Raw genomic sequence first — 24,157 nt, 5'->3', positions numbered from 1 at the left:
GTTCGACGGAGTTGGTTCATTTGATAATTTAAGAGTCTACTATAAGGTTAAAGTCGCCTTCGAATACATGATGGTTTCTATTAATATTTTTTTCATAGCCAGAATGAACTGGGAATTTATTTTTCTCTGCTAAGGTGTGATTGGCATTACAGACTTTTTCTAATGTGACCTTTTGTTTATAGTAAATCCCAACTAATACATTCGTATTAAGGCAGTAGGTAGTCTGCTTTAGAAGCCGAAAAAACCCGTTTTTTAGCATTTTTTTTTTAAGGGAAGGAAATGATTGCTGTAAACGGAATTTAAAGACGACTATATTTAAGGCTGAAAAAACAATATTTATTATTAAAAAATATTGAAATTTTTTCAAAGTTGTAAGTATTTTTCTGGAGCTCCTGGGGTCTGCACTTGTAAATCGGTGCCGGTGATGGAGGTCGTGCGATGCATCTGAAACAGTCGAACCAAATTTTTTTTTTTAATTTTTATAAGTTTCTTTTCTTTGCGAACTAAAAAAATACCGACGAAGTTATAAAATTCCAAATTTTTTCGAAGTTTGAAAAAAAAAAATCACTTTTTTAAGAAAAAAAAAAAAATTGACTTTAAGTTGCAAAACAAGTAGTTTAAATAATACTTTTGTCCAACTAAAACTGCTCTAGCTTCGAAAATATGTCGAATTGGCCTCTGGAATTCTTGGATAGTTTTGGAAGAGATTTAAAACAAAACAAAAAAATCGATTTTTTGAAGCCTGTAAAGCAGACTACTGCCTTAAGAAAGTCTAACAACGCACCTGAGTCAATGTTCTCATGTTCTCTCAACAGAATGTCGCTCCTATAGCTTCCGTTTTGCTTGTCTGTATAGTTGATTCAGATCGCTGGGGTGTCTTTTTCCGCTCTCTAAACTACTATGGTACAGAGCCCAAGCTTAAGTTAACCTTGATCCTTGACATATCTCTGATTATCTTAATATACCTGATTCAAACAGTTTTTTAAACATGAGGGTATTATATTTTTTGTTTTCAAAAAATTTTGTACTGATCGGATCCGAAATTCGCAAAAAATATAAATTGAGAATCCAAAATGACAGACCAAAGGTCTTGTTGAAATATTTATTGCCCCTTCTGTCTATTTTTATGAATAGCATAATAATTTAATTAGTTTTAAAACTAAAATAGCTATTAAATTTATTTATAATATTTTAATTTGTTTGAATTATTACTTTCCTTATTAAAACTTATGTTCATATGATTTCGAACAAATTATTAACCTAATTTTGACGAAGTACTCTTTTAGCCATCTGCCGGTCATTAATAATATTGGATGTTTGCCAAACCGAAAGCGGTAGCTCGCAAGTCCATTGCATGCGGTCTCTAGAGAGATCTCTTAATGTTGCATATGGCGATATATATGTATACGCACACACGATTTCATTCCTTTTATATTGATCCACTTTTGTAAACAAAACATTAAATTTATATACAGCAAATACATACGGACAAACCTTCGTTGTCTCTTAGTTTAGCGTGTGGTTAATAATTGCGCCGTGACCATGACAAAGAAAGATAGTCTTTATTCATTGTATATGGTTCTACATATACATATGTATATTTAGCCTAACAGGTGAAGCAGCATTAGGGTGTGCCTAATAAATTATAACTTTTAAATTGTTAATATAATTTTGCTTCTAAATAAAAATTGTATCGTACATCTTCACGCAAGAACATCTCCTTAACTGACACATTTTTTCGTCGAAATTTTTTTTACCAGTTTTTATTGAATACATAAGTTTCTTCTGTTATAGGTTATGTAATGTTGGGGCACAACTTGTAACAAAAAAGTCCAAATTATAGACTATGTGGATAAATTTGTATCACCCTCATTTCATTTAACACTTTCGTGTCTATTCAAACATTTATTTATATTTTGGCGCCGCATTGTTATTTTCATTGCTTTGTCATTATACCAACAGCAGATGTGTGCTCGGACTGACTCGGCGAAATGCTCGCATAAATCGCAAATTCATTGTGCAGTCAATTACCTTTGAATGGGGAATTTTTTGAATTGTCTAATTCGTAAATCGTTCGTTGACATATTGACATGTACTGCAATTTGATTATATACTAGGTATGGTTGCACGTTAGGGTATGTGAAGCTTATGACTAACTGACAAATGCTCTCAAATGTCTGTTTAAAAATTGTGGCCTCATTTTTCAGAATACGTCAGGCTGAACTATAAATGCATCTATTCGAGCGAGTTTAATTAAACTATGTAGAAGAACCAATTATTTGTTTCGGAGTAGTAAGACTACTGACCAAAATATTTCTGTGCTGCTAGTTTTGCTAGACGTATAGAATCTTATAGAGACATATGGACTTAATCATCTCTTCCTTTGTGAATAAACTACTGTCTCTTATGGTTTGATACCAAAGTTAGTCCACACATTAACATGGGCGCAAAAAGCACTAAAGGCAATATATTCTTTGATTCCTGGTCAATATCAATTATATAAATGCTGAATGGGTCTAACAGGATTATACAACAAACCCCACAGCAACTGAAATTATTCATTTATTGGATGCTTTACCAACCTCAACAGGTCAAGAAATAAGTCTTTGAAAATGGGCATCTAGGTCATGTAATTTGACTCCGTTCGATTATTATTTTTTTTCGTGTTAGTTAAGCCAAAGTATATCACGATAGAAAAAGATTTCAGTATCATATTTGAAACTTATTTTTGTCACAATTAGATTTTATGAACTTTTCTTAAATACATATATGTATAGTATATTATATTCCTATACATTATTCGAGATATTTAAATCACAAAGCTATAAATATATAACACAAAGTATAGATCCTTTCGAAAACCTGATAAATATATCTATTTTGACTATTATTGTTTTAACCATTAAACGCCTGGCGCTTCCTCCAGGAACCATCCGCTATTTTTGTAAATGTTTTATGTATAAACATCCATTTTTAAATAATACATTACGTGACCTTTTGCTTTGATATATCCGTTAACTTTTAGTTCAGTCGCCATTTTGTGTGTGAGTTTTGTAAATTTTGACTTGACTAACAGTGCATCAAAAAAATAATTTCAAGGACAATTTTGTACTTTCAAGTGACGAACAATGATGACGAATGAAGTGGTTTTAGGAGATCGTGCACGATGGCCACATATAAATATAATGTGGATTTTTGTAAAAATATATATTTAAAATGTATTTCTCTAATGAGCACCTAGTGGTTTCTCTAAATACCCTGTAAAATCTAAAATAATAACTTATAGGAAAAATCGTAGAACAAATGTTTTTATAACCGACAATAATATAAATATATACATATACAAATTTTTAGTGAATCGGAGTTATCTATATGAAAGACTTCAATATTTTCCCAACTTCACTAAAGTTCGATTCCAAAAATTATATCTAACAAAATGATTGATTTTACCTCGTTTATTTCGTAAAAATGAATATTACTCTGGATCATTGACCTAATTGACTGAACGGCGCAATAATTAAATTTAGAGATAAAGTAAGCGTCTTCGTTGAGCTCATAAGGTCTATCATTTTATATCATTTTATATTCTTAACGTTTTATAAATGCTTTGCGAAATTTCTTGGGAAGGTTGCTAACGGTGATTTGAAAAATATTGAAATTTTTGGAGGCTTTTAATTATACTTTTTTAATGTGTGTCTGGTCTAAATTTGCCTCTAAAAATCCAGGTAATTATAATACCTCTATGATTTACAGGATTAAAATGTTCCAAGACTATCGTACGTACCATTTTCATTTTAATTTGAATCAAATTTATCATGTTCCAAAATAATGTTGGAGCAAACTAGTTATTTTTCAAATTCCCCTTCGTTTACTATTTGACAACATTGCTTGCAATAGATAGCGTATAGATAAAACACAAGCACTCTGGCAACATTTGCACCGCTCGAGAAGGCGAAAAAAGATAAATAAATAATGAAAATGAAAATTGTAAAATTAACGAAAAGTAAAAAACATCAGCTGATATAAATAAACAAAAGGCGATAAAATGAAAAGGCGATAAATAGCAACACAATTTTCATAACAAAGTCAAACAAATAGCTGTGATTTACACGAATTCACGAATCAGTTTATACAATAAATGCTTTTATTTACTTGCCGAACATCAAAGAAAAATCACAAATATTAAGTCAACAAAATTTAGACTTTCAAAAGAGAATTTATTTTTGCTGCAAATTAATTTTTGTGCTGTTCTCGACGACGGTTGACATTTCGACAATTTTTACTTCATTTTGGCGGCTCTTTAGAAACAACAAATAGATAAAATTGCAAATATTATAATAAATAATAAAATTGTGCGTAAATTATTGTGTCTTAACGTAAATTTGCATTTTGTTGCATAAGTGAAAATCAGTTAAACATAAAAAATAGCTGTGTAAATACAAAAAGAACTAGTGAAAAAGCAATAAAAATAATATAAATAAAGATGAGTCTACGCGGTGTACATGCATTGGATTCAACCGATTCGATTGATATACCAGAGCCGCGTATCAGTCGTTATCCCTTTGTGACTACGCATCGTGTTATGCGTTCCATATCAGGACCTGGAGCCATATCACCCAGTAAGTGGTTGTGTTTGAATGCCATACATTGTTAATAAAAGATTTTTAGTATTTTCATATTAATATAAATATTTTATATTTTGACATCATTGCCATATTAGAAAATATTAAAATTATTTTTATCAGTTGCCTAGCGTCTAAAGTGGCTACTATGATTATTTAAAATATGTCGATTATTCAAGTACTTCAACAATTCAATATTATTAGAACACATTTCATACAAATTATATTCTGAAAAGCAAGGTCGCTGTCCGTACATGCATACATAGATTTCTGTAATAAAAATTAACTTATCAATCGATGTCTTATCAATTGAACAGTCGCTGATCAGTAGCGTGAAATATAAAAATTCCATAATTAACCGCAAATAAAATAAATTACATTGTAGTCGTAAATTGTAAACAAATATTTGTTCCTATTCTTATTTTCGTAATTGTATTTGGTGGTTCCATTTTTTACTGATTATTGTAATGTAAATTAAAAACAAGTAAGGAAAGGCTAAGTTCGGGTGCAACCGAACATTTTATACTCTCGCAATTTATTTAGAGATTTACCTATATTTTGGGTGAAAAATTACCCTTAGGCACTGAGTTCTTGATGTTTGGTATCAGGGGCCTTGAAAAGTCATGGTCCGATTTTGACAATTTTTCCACAAGTCACAGCTCAAATACAGTATTTGTGTAAAGTTTTATTTCGCTATCTTTATCCGTTCTTTATGTATATCTTATAAAGTGAAAGAATCAGAAGGATTCAAAATTGCGTTATATGGGAAGTAGGCATAATTGTGAACCGATTTCGCCCATATTCCACCAGTGTCATCAGGGTGTCAAGAACGTGTTATATACCGAATTTCATTGAAATCGCTAGAGTAGTTCTTGAGATATGGTTTTTGACCCATAAATGGGCGACGCCACGCCCATTTTCCATTTTGTAAAAAAATCTCAGTGCAGCTTCCTTCTGCCATTTCTTATGTAAAATTTGGTGTTTCTGACGTTTCTCGTTAGTGAGTTAACGCACTTTTAGTCATTTTCAACCTAACCTTTGTATGGGAGGTGGGCGTGGTTATTATCCGATTTCTTTCATTTTTGGACTGTATAAGGAAAAAAAAACTTCAGAAAGTTTGGTTTATATAGCTTTATTGGTTTGCAAGATATATACAAAAACCTATTTGGGGGCGGGGTCACGCCCACTTTTCCAAAAAAATTACATTCAAATGTGCCCCTCCCTAATGCGATTCTATGTTCCAAATTTTATTTTCATAACTTTATTTATGGCTTAGTTATAGCTCTTTATGTGTTTTTGGTTATCGTCATTTTGTGGGCGTATCAGTGGTCCGATTCCGCCCCTCTTCGAACTTAACCTTCTTATGATCACTTTGGTATATATAACCTTATATCTAACTCGTTTAGTTTTAGGGCTTACAAACAACCGGTATGTGGACAAAACTATAATACTCTCTTAGCAACTTTTGTTGCCAGAGTATAATTATAATTTTTTAATAATTTTTGTCAGAGAACCAAAATAATAGTATTTCTTTATAAAAAGTTGCACTAAAATTTTTTGTCTGATTCTATAATTCGCAAGACCGTGTTTTCTCTTCAAGAACCTTAATAAACTACGTCAATGTCGTCGTATAAATCGTATAAATCGTATAAATCGTACAGCTCATCGTTCCATCGTCTGGAATAATAATCGACGGGAATAATAAGCGACTTATAGAGTTTGATTTTGGTTCCTCGAGAGAGGACTTTACTTTTCAATTGCCTACTCAGTCCAAAGTAGCACCTGTTGGCAAGAGTGTTCTCTGTTTGGTCTTTCATTTTTCCGTAGTGGGTCCCAAACCCTACACACAACCGCAGAAGCGGGCTTCGCCTTCTCACTTTAGCTCGCCTCCAAACGGATGTCTGTTGACTTCCCAGAGGATACTTGGTTTAAAACCGGAAGTCGTGCGCTGCTTGAGTCATATGCAAAAGAATCGCTCCTGGCCACTCCCAAGTGAATGGCAATCAGAAACTTTCCTCACTTGCGTGAACTTCTACATATGACCCCATCCCCCATCGATGTAATTTGTGCAATCATGATGATATGATTTCATGTCGTGTTACATATCACGTAATTTTCTATTATCTGATGTGGTATCAAGTATAAAAGACTGGACGTGATTTGCTGTAATTTGTGAAATAATGATGAAGCGATGTGTGATGATACGACGTGAATTAAGATGTGATTTTTTGGTATTAAATGATGGTTGATTGATGTGATTGTAGATTATATATCATGTGCTGTTGCAGAACTTGCGAAATATTGTGGCGTAGTTTGTGATATGATGGGATTGAAGTGATGTTAAATAATGTACTTATTGATATCATACGATTGGAATCTATTTGTGTTGATGACGTGTTACGACTTGCATTGATACGATGTGATGTGAAATGATGCGATTGGAAAAGTTTTTCATATGATATATTTTGATATCATACGATCTGAATTTAATTGTGTTCATGACGTGATATGATTTGAATTGATGTGCTGTGATGTGATGTATTGCGATTGTATGATTTTTTCATATGTTGATATGATTTAATTTCATTCGTTTATTGATGTGATATGATAGATTCGGTATATTTAATGAGATACAAAGTGAAGAAATGTGAAAGTTATGATTGAAAAAATAAACTTTGATATTGATCATATACAATTATGCGATGTCATGTGATATTGTAGATATGATGCGATTATTTAAATGGTTTAGTTAAGTGACGTGCTTTATAAGCTGTGATGAATGTCATGTTTTGCTCTGAGGAAAAGGAAGTTTTGGGTGCGAAGTGTTATAGAGAAGCTGTGACATCGCATCATTATGATTTTTGGTATTTACGGATATTATCTGATATGTAATATGTGAGCATGAGAAAGGGCAACAAAAACAATTTAATTAATACTTAAAATATAAAATTAATACTCTAGTATTATTATTAAATATGTACATATATTTGAGTACGAAATACCAAAAATATGATCTATAATTTTCACAAACCAAAACACTGCTTTAATTTAGCATGCATTCCATAAATAGACACACCAGGTCAATAGAACCATACAGATTATAAATATGCGTTTTGTTTACTCGAGCGCATTTCAGTCTCATTCAACTGTACCATTATCTATCACGTCCACTTATCACTCGCAACAATCTGCTTATCGGCATAATGCACTGGAAATCCAACATACTAGCTCACTCAGCTATGCATGAATGTCTAGAATTCTAATTAAGTTGTTTTGCTACGAAACAGCGTCATATTAGTTACTTTCGGTTTTCAAATCGAACAGCAGCTTCGAAGAGCGTAAACTCAAGCAGTACATAGGTTTTTCGCAATGAATTTCAATCGTATGGATTCATCACATCGCCTGCTGGTCGATGCTAAACTTTTCGGTTTCCCAATGAAAGGTGAGCGGAGCAATGCGGGCGAAACTTAGTCTTTCTAGTTGACTTTCGAAGTTGAGCAGTGAAAATTAATTAATAAAAAACGAGAATAGTTGATTGATGTTAGGATAACGTTCGTGAAGGTGTCCTATTTCGCTTTACAACTATCGCTTGGTAACCAATTACAATAAAAACGCCCCGCCAAGCCAACTAAACCAACGATAGTAGCAGCAACAAGCAACAGCGAGGCGTTCCTATCGCACTGACGCGAAAGTTGAAAGCACATTTCGAAAAAAAAACAAAGCAAAAAAGACAAGCTACCAAATAAAGCTAGAAACAAAAAACACGCAAAATAGTTGTTGTGTACTTTTGCGAGAGCGTGTGGCGTGTGAGGTAATGCCTGTGCAGTAGCACTTAATAGCGCCGCCACTTTGCCGTCAGTGCCGTCAGTCGTAGTAGTGATATATTGATTTTCATGCCAAATGTGAGCTCTCCGCCTGTAGTTATGTGCAGTCTTACCCGCAGCGCCATTAATTTGAGTGTTGGCTTTAATGGCGCTGTTGTAGGGTGTGAGAACTAGGCCAACAACAATAGTGGCGGTAATGAGCTGCAGAAGTACATAGATTATTCGTATCAACTGTGTGTTTATCAAGAACGGCAGCAGGATGCGTTGATTACAGCCAGCAGCTCTTTGTACTAATTAAGATGCACAGCAGAGAGTAGCTTCGAATTACTGTGGTAGCTTCAAGCGTTAATTTCCTCACTTTTAATTCACACTTTATTTATTATATACTTTATTTATTTACTTTATCTACCATTTGTTATTACAGGAGCTGATTCTCCCACCTCTACTGCAGCGGCACGTCTATCGAAGACACCGGTGCCCGGTGAAGTCTCCGAAGATGGTCTCCCCAATGAGATTTCCGCACCATATGAGGTACCACAATTCCCGATCGAACAAATTGAGAAGAAATTACAAATCCAACGGCAATTAAATGAGGCAATACCATCCAGGTAAGTTTCATTAAAACTGTCTAAAATGGAATATATTTAGTGGAGCTTTGTGGCATTGCTAGTTGATGAATAGATATTATTTGTAGATTTTTTCTTATTAAATATAATGTTAAGATATTGCCTATAGATCTAATATATTGATTATTCGGTTTAGTTATTTCAATATTAGCCTAAATGTAGGCAACGATTTTTATAAGCATGAATTCGAATTTCTTCTCAATTCCAATGTCGATTATGATTATGGAATTATGATTTCGGAAATATAATGAATATAAATATAATATAAATATAAATATCTCATTGTAGTGTAGAAAAATATCCATTCATCACACGATGAATGAATGAATTATTGATTTATACACCACATATTCTATGAGTATCATAAATATATACACGTTCCCCAAAATTTCATTCAATACACGGTGGGAATAGATTATACTTGCCAAATCGAATTTTCGCATGAAATTTATTCAATGAATCGTTCGCATTAAAGTCAAGATTTTGTAATTTATACGATAATTTGTTAAACTAATTGACAGACGACACTTACAGACACATGCCTAGACAATTAATGTCTTTTATTACATTTCAACTATGGAAACATTTTGATTACACGCCAAAATATTTAAATGGTTACAGACATTTGCTTGCCATAGAGTTGTCAAGTTTCTTTAATTTATTGCATGTTATTATTACAGTTGGCAAAAATATTGTTTAGTTGAAAAACCAGAAGTCAGATAGCTATTGTGTAGGTTTTCTACTTCTCAAAGTTGAAGACCCTTTGAGGAAAATGTACAGAGAGATATTCGCAGCTAATACGTAGTAAAAATGTAATGTCTTAAATTAATATTTCCGACATCTTAGAATGCATTTACCTCCCTCAAAGTTCTAACGATGATCCCAATATTAGGCACAAAGAGTAAAAAGAGTCCTTCCAACAAAATTGCGACGATTTTAAAGCCAGTAATGTCGTCAAATTAGTAAGTTAGTGATTTTGCAAGTTTTTTTGACCTGTAAATGTAGGATGAAAAATCTTTGGGTTTTACGAGCAATAATGATTAAAAAGTCAAATGTTCATGAGAACAATATTAGTCCGTTGAATGGTTGTTGATTGACGAAAGTCGTGTCCAAATCGTCCGTAAACACCTCAGTCGACCGGATAAGGCTTTACCAGAACATTGTGGAACCATCAATAAACAATATTACTATGCGTTATTGGATCGTTTAGACCTCGAGTCCAGTTAGACCAAATTATTATTTTTTTTTTTTTTCAATATTTGTTTATTTATTGAATCTGCTCTTTGGAGCCTAACAATAAGTTATTAAATCTTAATTCTAATTAAAACTATACAAGCTCAACCAAGTGATTGAGTTGTTTTGGTGAAACGTTGCTCATCAGTGTGCTGGCATATCTCTTCTTTTTAGACGTGATTGATTGCAAGAATGTACTAAAGCGTTAGCCAATGGGTTTGGGTGATCTCGGAGTTTGGATAAATATTTGTGTCTGCTGTTCTCCACTTCTTTCTTTACCATGAGAATACCAAGATCTTTATGGATATTTTCATTGCGCATGTACCATGGTGAGCACGTGATTGTTCTAAGCATTTTTGATTGAAATCTCTGAATTATATCGATCTTGGTTGCACAGGTCGTACCCCACAGTTGAATGCCGTACATCCAAATCGGTTTTATTATCGCGTTATATAACAGAACTTTGTTGTCTAGGCTAAGTTTTGATTTTTTGTTTAGAAGCCAATTTAAATTTGCAGCTCTTATCTTCATGCAGGTTATTTTGCTCGATATGTGTTTTCTCCACGTGAGCCTTCTATCTAAGTGAATACCAAGATATGTTACTTCAGTCGCTTGGGGCACTAAAATATTGTTCATTTTAACTGCCGGGCACGTTTTTGGTCTTAGGGAAAATGTAACATGCTTGCACTTTTGTTCGTTTACATTTATACGCCAGTTGGTTAGCCATTCTTCGACAAAAATCAAATGATCTTCTAGTACTCTTGATGCTATAATTGGGCATTTGTTTCGGCTCACTAAAGCTGTGTCATCCGCAAAAGTTGATGTCAAAACATTACTAGCTGTTGGAAGGTCAGCTGTATATATTATGTATAGAGTTGGCCCTAAAACACTGCCCTGAGGTACACCAGCTCTTATTGGTCGTTCTTCAGATATGAAGTCTCCTACTTTGACAGTAAACTTTCTATTTTTTAAATAAGACTCCAAGGTTTTATGCATTTCGAGAGGTAAGCTTTTTTTAATCTTATATAAAAGCCCGTCATGCCACACTTTATCGAACCAAATTATAACGTCGAAGATTTTTATTTCCTAAAATATTTAGTCTCACATTACCGACATACTAAAAAAATAAACATGTTGGATAATTTTCGGAACAGGGGTTGGCGCTCGGTCTTAGGTGATAACATAGATGTCTAACCGCTACACCCTGACGGTCGGTATCACACAAACATTTCGAAACATGAGTGCCCTGTATTAGATGTTGTATTGAACTGAGTTCTTAGCATATTTTACCTCGGACCTCACCAAAAATTAGAAGTGCTGATCGTGTCAATTGTTAGATTAGCTTAGGTTGTATGACTGTTCCCCAGAGGAAAGACACTTAAAATATAAGAGACAGTCCTTCTTGATGATAGGGTCAGCTCCCTTGATTAGAATACTCGAAGATCCGACAAAGCGCCCTGAATCTACAACTAATCTGCCGAGATTTTTCAATTTTATATCCGCTAGTTCCGGCGGTTGTTGAAAAAAGTGTGATCCAAGAAATTGATCTCACATAAACGGAACATCTTTCCGGAACGGAAAGTATTGAGATGATGTCATCTCGTCCTGCAAATTATTCGTTTATTAATACATTACAATTCCTTTAAGCTTGAGCATTGGGCCTCTAGATAACAAACAACCGTTACCCCCTCTTCATCCAAAATACAAGTGTCCAAAAAATATTCATTTGAGCTTCATTAATCGGTATCATCTTTTTATCTCAAATAATTACATAAGCGCAGAATGTGTTTATAAGGACCTTCTCCAAAAAGCTTCACAATTGATATTCAAATTGTTTGGAAATAATTATTTCAGTATTTGCAAACATTTAAATATGTAGTGTGCACAAGTTTTGGCTAACTGTATACATACATATGTCTATGAGTACAAACATACATACATTTGTATTGTAACCGGTCTATATGTGGCTTCACTCCACTGCCGATTTAGTGTCTCCTACCATACAGTTAAGCAAGCGCTCACCCACCATATATCATAAGTGCTGTCATATAACACCGTCAGTCGGCGTTTGGCAGCTAAAGCTTTCTCATACATGTGAGTGTGTGTGTGTGTCTAACTGCCGAATAAGGGTGCATTAGTGGCGGTGTGTGCACTCGAGTGCGTTCTGTATTCAAAATTTGTCGTAATTTGTAGTTGTCGAGGCGCGGTGTTATGACCGTGTTATATTCAAACGCACACTCACACACCTAAACATAAGCGTGTGTGAGTGAGTAGAAGCTTAGACTTGTGCTTGCGCCAGCTGGTGGAATTTCGCGACATATCATCATTGACAACCACCATCCATCAGTGTTTGGTTTGGTTTGACAGTTTCTGTTTTTTTTTTTTGTTTTTACAGACTTATGTGCCGCTGAAATATGCGAGTACCTGCACCTGTATCCAATAGTTTGCAATGCATATTTGCCCGAACATACATGTTAATGAATCTATACATCGATGTACGAGCTTGTGTGCATGTGTGTGTTTCTATAACCTGGGCCTGTTTTGTTAGCCGCATACAACCCAAAGATTAGTTATATTTTGTTTTAGTACGATTTTTGCATTCAAATAATTTGGAGCGCAGTGTCCGCGTTCTCGTTTGTTTAGACCATTCAATGTCGTTGCGATATTTGTAGACCCGGTTCATTAGTTTCCGCCACCATCAGAGAGAACGTGCACGCATAAAACCGCATAACATTACAGTTACTACCGATGTTGTTAAGTTGTTGTGGAAATCAAATATCGGTCGGTTGATTCAAAAATAGTTTAAGAAGTTATCATCGGTTGTTCATTTTCATGCATTTTATCACAACTTAGATCAGGTATCAGAAACTACGCAGATTCTATAAACTTGCAATTAGAGCTGATTCCCCTGTTGATGAGGTATGTTGTTTGAGATAACAAAATACTGTTTTGAAAGAATATAAGTTCTCTATAAATCAAATATATAAACCTTTGCAAAATAATATGGGATTTCGCTACTCAACATAGTCTATTCTGCTCTTGTTACATTTTATTCATATTTTTTTCATTTAAGGTCCTTAAAATTAGTATTCCTTTCAAAATTAGTACAGGGATTGTGTCATAAGATCTTAAAGGTTAACCAGATATAATTCAGGCTCTAGATGTTCTGGCTTCGCAGAACCGATTGTCGAAATGTGGTTATATGTCTTAGACAATTAGGCGGATTCTTTCAATCCTAATTATTTAGAAGAAACCTTCTCTCAGTGGAAATAATACAAGTAAATTTTTTCCCATATCGCTATTCTTCATCTCCTATATGTGGATGATTTATAAAATGTGGAATTCTCCAAAAACAAATGTTACTTTATTATCTAGCAAATCTGTCATCGAAGGCAATATCCCGATGTAGCGATCTTCCGATTTTTTACACTACAATTTGTCATTTGCTTCAAGCTCAACTAACGACATTGTAGCTAAAACTATTTATATCGAGCTTTATTGTGCGGTCTATGGACAGAAAAAAGTCGCTGGAAGCCAGCTCCGAAGCACATTTCATGCCACCGTTTCCATTGAGGTGTGTTGTCGTATTATATTGTCTCGATAAATCATCACTTTCTTCTCTGAATTTCGTCCTTCAAACATTCCAATGGCTCTAGACTCTTTTAAAACACTCAAATAGTCATTGATAGGACTCCGGGACGAAATTATTATATAAAACCATGTTTTATTCATTCTCATATATCTATCTAACAATTGATAAGTTTATATCATCTTTAAGTTAGATATTATTTATTCAAACGATCAGACAGTATCTCGGGCTTTGTCCTGATATCTACGGATTTTCAAATAAACGTCCATTTAACAGATCATTCATAAAATTAATTGCTTACGAAGGTTGATTAATTATTTTACAGATTTCAGTTTGGTTAGGTTCAATGACTGTTCCCCACCGAAGGAAATATACTTAGACTATTGAGGATAGTCCTATATGATGCTTCATATAAATTTAAGAATAGACAAAGCGCCTAAAAATCAATTATGCAGAGGTTTTTTTTTACTTTTATACCGCCTAGTTCGCGAGGATGCACAAAATGGGGAGATCTCAGAAACTTTTCCCTAGATCTCGCAAAGGCGGGACATTCCAAAAGGAAATGTTGGCATCCGGTAAAATTTTCGGTTTGACCGTGTGCAGGTTTGACCAGAAGGATCTTGCGATAGAACAACTGCTAGTGACTGTCCTACGCTTGCTCAGTTCAGCTGAGACTCATCCATCCAAAAGCAAAGCCCAGCTTCAATTTCTGGATAAGTGGCTAGACACCCAAACTGATTACGAATTGACTAATATCCTTCACCAACCTGGAGCGTACAGTCAGCGAGCTCAAGGCTAGTATAGCCACTCTGCTATCAGAGTCGATCGTCGGCTCTCTGAAGGATGCGAAAATATTTGATTTGATGATTGTTAGATGACAAAGAGATATATTTGGTTTTGTTTGGGTTCAGTAACTTCCCAAATCTCTTCCATAACTCAATTTCCATTCATTATTTAATATCAATTGCATCAATCTGTTTTATAAAGTTCTTGTAAGCGCCGTGAAGTTCAAGTGCCTAGACATTATTTTAGAAGGCTGTTTTAATTGAAAATACGTACTAAAATTATACTTTTATTCTTAAAACTCACAATCCAGTTGCAAAAAGCAAATTTCCTATATAATCCACTACTTCCGTGAGTGGTTCCTCAGAATGCATGCTTTGAGCTCTTCAACTTCGTTGTCGTGTCGCACGATATCCAATCATTCAATTAATGACATTTAAAGGTCAACACCTTTTTCCCGAATTCCAGAAATTGTCAATTTGTTTTGCACAATAACCAACAGCAACTGTCATACTCAGGTCTTTCCACTAAGTGCTTGAATATTCATAATAAAATTTTGAACGACTGCCAGCAATTGTAATCTGAACGTATCTGTTGCTAAATGCCGGCTTTCCTTGGGCTGCATGTTCGAAATGGCACTTGGCTTGTGCTTATCCTTGTATCTTCTTGATATTCACTTTAAATAGTCAACTATAATAATAACAATAATCGTAATAGCAATCGATCATGTCAACCACATCGCGTCACAACTGTCAATAATGCAATAAAAACAATAATGTTTTTTTGCATAAGACTCTCTGTTTACCGGCGAATAGATTTTTGTGACACATTTGCCTTTGAGTTCTTTTATAGTTAATACTTGTAATCCTTCAGCGGTTGCGGTGTGCAAAAAACATATTTCAAGTTCGAGTTTTCATACTAATGACAGACGCAAGTGCCTTATTGTAACTGTAAATAATATAGTATTAGTAGTATAGTGTTAAGACGCGTCATAAACGTCGAGAATGTCGTTCGCCTGTGATACTTATAAATTTAAAACATTTGAAATATTCTACAAGTAAGTACGATATGCTATATGTTATGATATTTATGCAAATGACAGAAGAGAGTGTTGTGATTGTGGGAAGTAAAAAGTTCATGGTGTGAAAGTGTTATTTTTTATATAAATTGATTTATGGCACTCCCTTACAGCTCCTGTTTCAAAACTACAGTCAGTCTTAGTTATAAAAATTATAACCATTAGGGTCCACTTGTTATATTGTGATAGATATATCTATATATTCGTATTTCCTTAAGGAGATCATGCCATGTGACGGTCTTTGTTTTAGTGATTTAATGATATTTTGACAATATAAATATAAATTTTAAGCAAAAAATATAGTCGAGAACATAACTTACAGTGTTCCGAACGCCCTCGCCTTGAATGCACCCAATAAATTTCAAGTCATTCAGTCAAGTCGTTTTTGAGATACGATGGTGAAAGTTTGAAAACACATAGTTTTGAGATAAACGCGTTCAGCGCTCCGAACAGATTCTTCTTCTAACTGCTTAAAAATGACTTGGAATTTCTAAAAATCACTTTACATATCGCTAGCAATAAAGCAGTTCATGAAAATAAAATTTTTTTAGCCCATCATATGGGAAGACCTCCTTAAGAGTTTAGGTCAGTCTAGTGCCCTGATATAGGACTAATTTGGATTATTTATTCTGGAAGTAAGGAAAAAGGAATTCGAATTTGTCTCTTTCAGGCTTTTTATATTGACTTTGTAATACAAAATGGCAGCTCCTGGACCTTTTTCAAAAGGCAAAATAAAGAACGGGGTCTTAATCTAGTTATATCTTGCTAATAAATTACGTGCGTATTTAGCTGTATATTAAGTTTTCTCAAAATGGCTTCTAAACAAATGTTAAATTTTTAGGAAAAAAATAGTCTTAGACTGACCCCTTAAATAAGTTAGTTGAACAGCACGCTGTTGTACCCCAAAACTTTTAATTCTTTCAAATAATTGGTCATTATTTTAATATCGCTTTGTAGAGAAAATCGATTTGAGAAAGAGTTTTCAGCTACCTCATAAATGATGAGATTGAATGTATCCTTCCTAATATTATATCATTTTCGATTCCTTCTTGAAGATCTAAGCTTTATTGTTACTGAGCTGTCCACCTAGATTTTATAGATTTTTGTATAATCTCACAAACGTTTTTGTTGGTCTTGGTGTTCCAAACTATACTTTTCTCATCCCGTTTATAGTATAAACAAATTTAATTCAATTATTCTCATTTTCCTATCTTTTTACAGACCCGAGAAGTATACATCAATAATAACTGAAGAGAGCTTAATGACATTGGATCAATACGATTCGGAGGAACATGAATTGCCCAATTTTCAACGTGTTTCCATTTCCGGTGAGGATACAAGTGGTGTGCCATTGGAGGATTTAGAACGCGCCTCCACGCTGCTCATACAAGCGTTGGAATTACGTGAACGTTATATGTTGCATTCGGGTCAATCGTTTCCGACCACAACAAGACGTTTTCTAAAAACCGTGCACGAACGTAATCGTTTCGGCACGATTGAACACGAGAATCGCAAGACCATTGCAGGTGAGTTGTGCTAATTTCGATTTGACGCTAACGTAAACTCTATTAAAGTGCTAGTAAGCTAGAAAAAAATTTTACCCAAAGTTAGTTTAAAGTGTTAGAATTTGAAACTTAATTCTGATAAAGTAGTTTTTTTCTAATTAAATTAATATGTTATACTCGTATGTACCTATTATTTACACAAACAACTATTTTCGCTAATTTCTAGCAGTTTTTGAATTGAAAATTGAAATTTGGTGATTTCTGAACTCATATGTAAATATGTACAAAGCAAAAATTGTAGATTTTTCTTTTAACAATTTAAAATCCCTCAAATAACAGTTACACATACATACATAAATAAATAAGCCGCTATGTCGTGTCGTGTTTTGCCAATCGCACTGCAAACTTTCGTCTTCTTCTGTTTTCCGTTAATTATCTTCTAAAAATTCAAAATTTTTTCGAAAATAGTATTTCTGAAAATTTACAAAAAAAATCTTGAGCTATTTTTAGTCACACTTTTTTCTTTTCATTTACTTTTTTCTTTTTTTTTATTATTTTTTAATTTTCAACTTTTTTATTATTTTATTTATCATTTTTTGTTTTTATTATAAATTTTGTTTTTGTATTTTAAAATTATTATTTTTTGATTACACTAATTTTTTGGTCCAAACAAAAATATGTATTTGATTTCCAACATTATTCTTTTATAGCCATAATACGCAAGATCAGCCTCCCCAGTACGCAGACAGGTAATTCGTTCGTTTATGCATTTCACCACTGCAGCGGGCGAATGAGTTGTGTCTTACTCTTATTCATTTTTTTTTTAATTTGTTGGATTTTTTTCTTTGTGACTTGCAACTTTTCGTTTCGATTTTCAAAATTTCATTGAACTGTTATCTCATATGCAAACATACGTCGTACATACCTATAATATAAATAAATATCAATCACATGGCAGCCGGAATTGTTCGAAGATTTCACACGATTTCTATATGTTGTAATGTGATTGAACTTGAAATGAGTTGATTTGCTTTTATTTTTGGCTTTATTTTTAAATATTTTGAATTATTGTATTTACATTGTGTATTTGTATTTGATTTGGCAATGTGTCCCTCACCTTTTTTTAGAATTTTGCTTTTTAGTTCAATTAAATTGCACGCCAAGTTCTTATGCTTTATTTTTGAAATTGAATTCTTCGTTTGGCTTTTTATTGAAAATTATTGTTTTTTTCTTAATGTTTGTTGTAATAATTATTGAAAACTTGTGTAGTTATTAATACATATTTACTAGATAAATAAGTCATCTTCAACTTATCATTTCTTTGCTCGCTATGTTTGAGCTTTGCTCTCTTGTTTGTAGATACATATATCTTAGTATAACTTTTTATTATGTCTGCATTTTATTATGCCAAAAAAAAATTATTTATACCAGTTGTCTGTACGATTCGCCATACCTTAAAGAATTTTGAAGCAATTTGGTGAAAATCAAAATATAGTAAATTTTGAGTTGTAAAATTAATATGTAGTAAAATATTTGCATATTGATGAATAGCAGTATATACACATAAATATCAATAATTTAAGGGAAAACGTAGACGAAAGCAAAATAATTTATTAATTTTTTATTAAATATAAATATTACAACTTTGCTTCCGCCGTTTTCCAATAGATGTCTCTAGGGTCAAGCACTGGCCGATTAAATCGTTTTATATCGATCTTGGACATTTGTGTCGATCTGTTTGCATCCCAAACTTATTCTCAACTGAAAATGTCACTTTTTGAGCCGAATTCTCGACGTTTGCGGGAATGTCTCTAGGTTCAAGCACTGGTCGATTAAATCGATTAAATCGTTTTATATCGATCTTGGACATTTGTGTCAACATTAACCCAACAAAATATTTGTAGAGATCTGTTTGCATCCCATACTTATTCTCAACTGAAAATGTCACTTTTTCAGCCGAATTCTCGACATTTGCGGGAAATTTTGCTTTTCTTTTTATAATTCTAAGAAAAGTGCGGCTGAGGCTCGTCGACATTTGTAACTGTTTTTATACAAAAAAAAATTTAAATTTACAAAAAAACGGAGGAAGCAAAGTTGAAGACCTATATATACACATAAAAATCAATAAATTAAGAAAAACGTAGACGAAAGCAAAATAATTTATTAATTTTTTATTAAATATAAATAAATTTTGAATTTTGCACTCTAGACTTAACTGACCTTTTTATATTTTACAAAAAAACTTTTTATTCTGAACAAAAGGAAAAAAAAGAGTCGTGGAGAATACGAAGCAACAATATATATTCAAGTCCACTCACTAAGTTACTATGCATTTTTTTTATCGAAATTTTAAATTTTCTGAGAGATTATTAAGTAATTATCGAATTTGCGGAATTTTGATCATTTGTTTTCTTCAGAAAATAAAATAAATTCTAAAAAAAGTATGTTTTAACACTATATCATGATAGTTTCCGATAACTTTTAGAGCTACTCTGATTTTCCCATACAAAATCACTTCGCTACAGCTTTACTCCAACTTTTTTATGAACCGCTTAAGAACTATTACTCAAGCAGCCTGCTGTAAATTCGAGACCAGAATTGACATGATTTTGACATTAGATTATGCTTGTTAGCCGTAAAGTTGGGTTAGAGTGGCTGATCTACTGTGCTACAAGAGGACTCACTTGGACAGCTAAGCCAGTCCTTTGTCATGCCACAAACTCCTCAAAATAGATGCCCAAGACACTCAAATAAGCGCAATGGGCTTTGAGCCTTTCACGAATTTGTGCAGACAACTAATTTGTAGTCGGTATATTTCAGCTGGTTCTTAGAAGTTTGTTCTACCATGATATTTCCGCCGCAGTCTAGCGAAAATTGGACAATAAAGAAGAAAGTGTCTCGATGTATCAATATCCCCCTACTTCCATGCAACTTTGGCAATTTGCATCCGTCAGTATATTTAGCACGGCATGTAGTAACCCCATCGGGCAGTGGCCAGTGATGAGACCTATAACCTTAGGCCAGAAATGATCTCACAGTCGCACAGGTACGGGTCGATGTCCATCGCCTACCGTGTTCATTCAACAAACCAATGCGGAGAGGCATGTGGATTGGATTGTTCCCACTCTGATGAGATTGCAGCTTGGGTGCCCTTACGAGCAAACTCATCGGCTTTGCAGTTTCCAGCGTTACCGCTATGGCTTGGGATCCAAACGAGTATAATATTAAAGTAGCTGGAAGCTGTTTATTAGAGAGGCTAAGCATTCTTTGACTATCTTTGAGCGAACCGTCAGCGACATTTGTTTCGGAAATGCGGACAGTGAAAGGACCGAGAGGATTAGGCTCCGCAACACAGTAATCCTGATTTCCCGGAAGTCCAAATCGAAAATTTAAGAATTATCATTTTTGGGACTTTTGATATACCCAGCTTCTCTGAGTCGAATAGCCACCTTGGCGGCAATGCACCTACTCATAATCAACAGGTGCCAAAGTCGTTAGTCCATGAATATAAGACGACTTTGTGCTAAGAATAAAAATGTCCCACAATCTAGACCCATATAGTATTAAAATATCTTTGAGATTGAAAAAAAAGTCAAAATATAGCTATTTTATTAGGACAACAACACATCTCTGACTAAGAATTCTCTTGGAAACATATGTATCATTGTCTATATAAGCTTTGAAACAAGTTCTATATATGCCATAAAATGCCATATTTAAAAATATCTAAGCACCTCTATTGCATAAATTTTTAACTAGAAATAAGCAAATGTTTGATTTTGAGTAGAGTTCTCAAATGTCGTGCGCTCATAGCCATGAACTTAAGATTTTTGTGTTTTTTTTGAAGAGATGCCCATTTTGGCCCATTCAACCAGCGCTTTACTTGTTTATAATTATTTTTTAGTTTCTATTTTATTTTTTTTTTGTGAAGCACATAGCTACTTAAGCCGCTGCGCACGCTATTCAAAACAATTGACAGCTTTTGTTTTACCGTTATTGTTTTTTGTGTGCTTTTATTTTTTTTTTCGTTTTAGACGTATTTTCTCTGTGTTACCTACGAGATTTGCTTAATCAACTTAGTGTTTAGTCGAAGCTTACATACATAGTATATACTAAACAAATACAAAGTAGTTACAATATAATGTATGTAGTATTTTAAATACATATGTACATGTGCATATACATACATACATAGTATGTGTTACATATGTATGTACATTTTGTATGTAAATGTAAACTTGACCCAACTAAAATTCTCATTTTATGTAGATGACACACAAATTAGTATAAAAATAAACATTTTGTTTTCTTCTTTTCTTTTTTTGTACACAACAAATACACACACACACACACATACATATATATATACATATTGCACAACGGTACGTGCAACGGTATTTGCATGCGTTTTTTGCGTAAAACTATTTTTGAAACGCAACGCCGACGCAACGTAATGTGATAATGGCAACAACACACCTAATGACTTGAAAATCAAAAATACCAAACAACTACAACAACAACAACAAAATACGCAAATGCAATTACAATTATGGAAATCACAACAACAAAACACGCACACACGTATTTAACTGGTCAACATCACCTGAACTTCGTCACTAACTGAACACACCCGCAATCCGCTGGCACCCTGTAATATGTAGATCATCCCATACATCCACCGAACGACAAGTCTGATCCTTGGGAAGTGGAATTTCCAGCTGATAATGAGTATGAAATCAAGAGTATTAACGGTGTCTTCCACGTCTACAAGGATAAGGTGAGTGCTCGCTACTTTTCAAGCACCCTGTATTCATATTTATTGTTGTATATTATTTAATATATCCACTTTATATTTTGCAGGAATACACACAGGAGGTGAAATGTGAATATCCAAATCTCAAGGAGTTCGTCAATGACATGCAGGTCATGTGTAATATGATTGTTGATGGACCACTGTGAGTTGCTATTGTTTGTTGTTGTTGTAATTTTCACTAATATTTTTTTTATTTTTATTTTACAGTAAATCATTTTGTTATCGCCGCCTTTGTTATCTCTCCTCGAAATTCCAGTTGCATGTACTCTTAAATGAGCTGCGCGAGTTGGCCTCACAGAAGGCGGTGCCACATCGTGATTTCTATAATATTAGGTGAGTAAATTTCATTTTTTCCATTATAAATGTTGGAAAATACATAGCATTAAAAATTTAAAAACTACAACAAACAAGTAAGAAAAGGTTAAGTTCGGGTGCAACCGAACAATTTTTTTCTCGCAATTTATTGATGATTTTATTAAGATAATACAATTTGACCCATATATTCAGCATAAGATTTAAAAAAAAAATCTGAAGTAACGAAAACAATCCTATATATGTATTATATGAGGTAATTTCTGAACCAAGGTATAAAGTCCACCGTATTTTTGAATAACCTATAATTAGGTATATGGGAGCTAGGGGAAGTTATGAACAGATACTTAGGCACAAGTTCTTCATGTATCGAACATCGGGGTCTTGAAAACGTATAATCCGATTTCGACAATTTTTCCACAAGTGATGTCGAAGCTTAAATACAGTATTTGTGTGAAGTTTTATTCCGCTATCTTCATTAGTTCCTGATGTATATATTATAAAGTGAACGAATCAGATGGAATCAAAATCGAATTATATGGGAAGTAGTAGTGGTTGTAAAACAATTTCACCCATTTTTCATCCGTGTCATCAGGGTGTAAACAAAATATTACGTATCAAATTTTATTGAAATCGATCGAGTAGTTCCTGAGATATGGTGTTTGATCCATAAAGGGGGGCCCATAAAATGGGGGCCCATTTTCAAATTAAAAAAAAAATCTGAAAAGGAACATGTGTCCCAAGTTTTGTCAAGATATCATAATTTATACTCAAGTTATCCGTTGCAAAGACAGACAGAAATCTGAATTTCAACTCGTCTCGTCATCCTGATCATTTTGATATATATAACCCTAACTCGTTTAGTTTTAGGACTTACAAACAACCGTTGTGTGAACAAAACTATAATACTCTCGTTGCAGCTTTGTTGCGAGAGTATGGGAATGGAAAGGTCCAATCTCCAACTTTCTTTCTTCCGAAAGGTCTTGGAAGTACTAAAAAATATAAAAAAAATTACCAGAAATGCATCCAAAATTGTTTAAATTTTGTAGTTTTATGCTTCAAAAACATTTTTTAATTTAATTTTCTTCTATAAAGTACATCTCTAAAACACCAACTCTAACCACCTCTCTTCTTTCTCTCCCCACACAGAAAGGTGGACACTCACATACACGCCGCTTCATGCATGAATCAGAAACATTTGCTGCGTTTCATTAAGAAAACGTTGAAAAAGAATGCCGATGAAATTGTGACAATCACCAAAGGTCAACCAATGTCACTGAAAGATGTTTTCCAATCGATGAATCTAACAACCTATGATCTAACTGTGGATATGCTGGATGTGCATGCGGACCGCAATACATTCCATCGTTTCGACAAATTCAATTCCAAATACAATCCGATTGGAGAATCGCGTTTGCGTGAGGTCTTCCTCAAGACGGACAACTATTCGAATGGCAAATATTTTGCACAAATTATTAAGGTGGGTGAGAGTCACTCTCTATTTCATATTCGTTGAGTATCATAAGCTTTACTTTAATGCAATTTAATTTCAACAGGAAGTCGCTTTCGATTTGGAGGAATCGAAATACCAAAATACCGAGCTACGTCTCTCCATTTATGGCAAATCACCGGATGAGTGGAAGAAGCTAGCCAGATGGGCCATCGAGTACAATGTGCATTCGACAAATGTGCGCTGGTTGATACAGATACCACGTCTATAGTGCGTATAATTATTGATTTTCTATAACTCAAAGCATAATTTTGGATTTCTT

The 24,157-nt window shown here is 33.8% G+C and overlaps 1 protein-coding gene across 8 annotated transcripts in view; it reads left to right on the top strand.

The window, feature by feature from the left end:
- LOC105210548 (AMP deaminase 2) overlaps positions 1 to 24,157 on the top strand; it is a 39,839-nt gene that overhangs the window by 11,647 nt on the left and 4,035 nt on the right. For 2 of the 8 annotated variants that reach the window (XM_011181575.3, XM_029039218.2), the window contains 8 exons: positions 8,871 to 9,054; positions 16,977 to 17,281; positions 17,971 to 18,009; positions 21,922 to 22,037; positions 22,121 to 22,215; positions 22,281 to 22,406; positions 23,535 to 23,865; positions 23,942 to 24,105. In XM_011181575.3, coding sequence (XP_011179877.2) covers positions 8,871 to 9,054; positions 16,977 to 17,281; positions 17,971 to 18,009; positions 21,922 to 22,037; positions 22,121 to 22,215; positions 22,281 to 22,406; positions 23,535 to 23,865; positions 23,942 to 24,105 — 1,360 coding nt within the window. Of the gene's footprint in view, positions 1 to 4,098; positions 4,620 to 7,913; positions 8,065 to 8,870; positions 9,055 to 15,595; positions 15,735 to 16,976; positions 17,282 to 17,970; positions 18,010 to 21,921; positions 22,038 to 22,120; positions 22,216 to 22,280; positions 22,407 to 23,534; positions 23,866 to 23,941; positions 24,106 to 24,157 lie in introns of those variants that run through there. The other 6 variants (XM_029039217.2, XM_011181573.3, XM_011181577.3 and 3 more) reach the window with 6 other exon arrangements.

Source organism: Zeugodacus cucurbitae, chromosome 5, assembly GCF_028554725.1.
Source record: "Zeugodacus cucurbitae isolate PBARC_wt_2022May chromosome 5, idZeuCucr1.2, whole genome shotgun sequence".
Lineage (NCBI taxonomy): Eukaryota > Metazoa > Arthropoda > Insecta > Diptera > Tephritidae > Zeugodacus > Zeugodacus cucurbitae.
The sequence above is the reverse complement of the archived record's forward strand: the minus strand, read 5'-3'. Positions and strand labels throughout refer to the sequence as shown.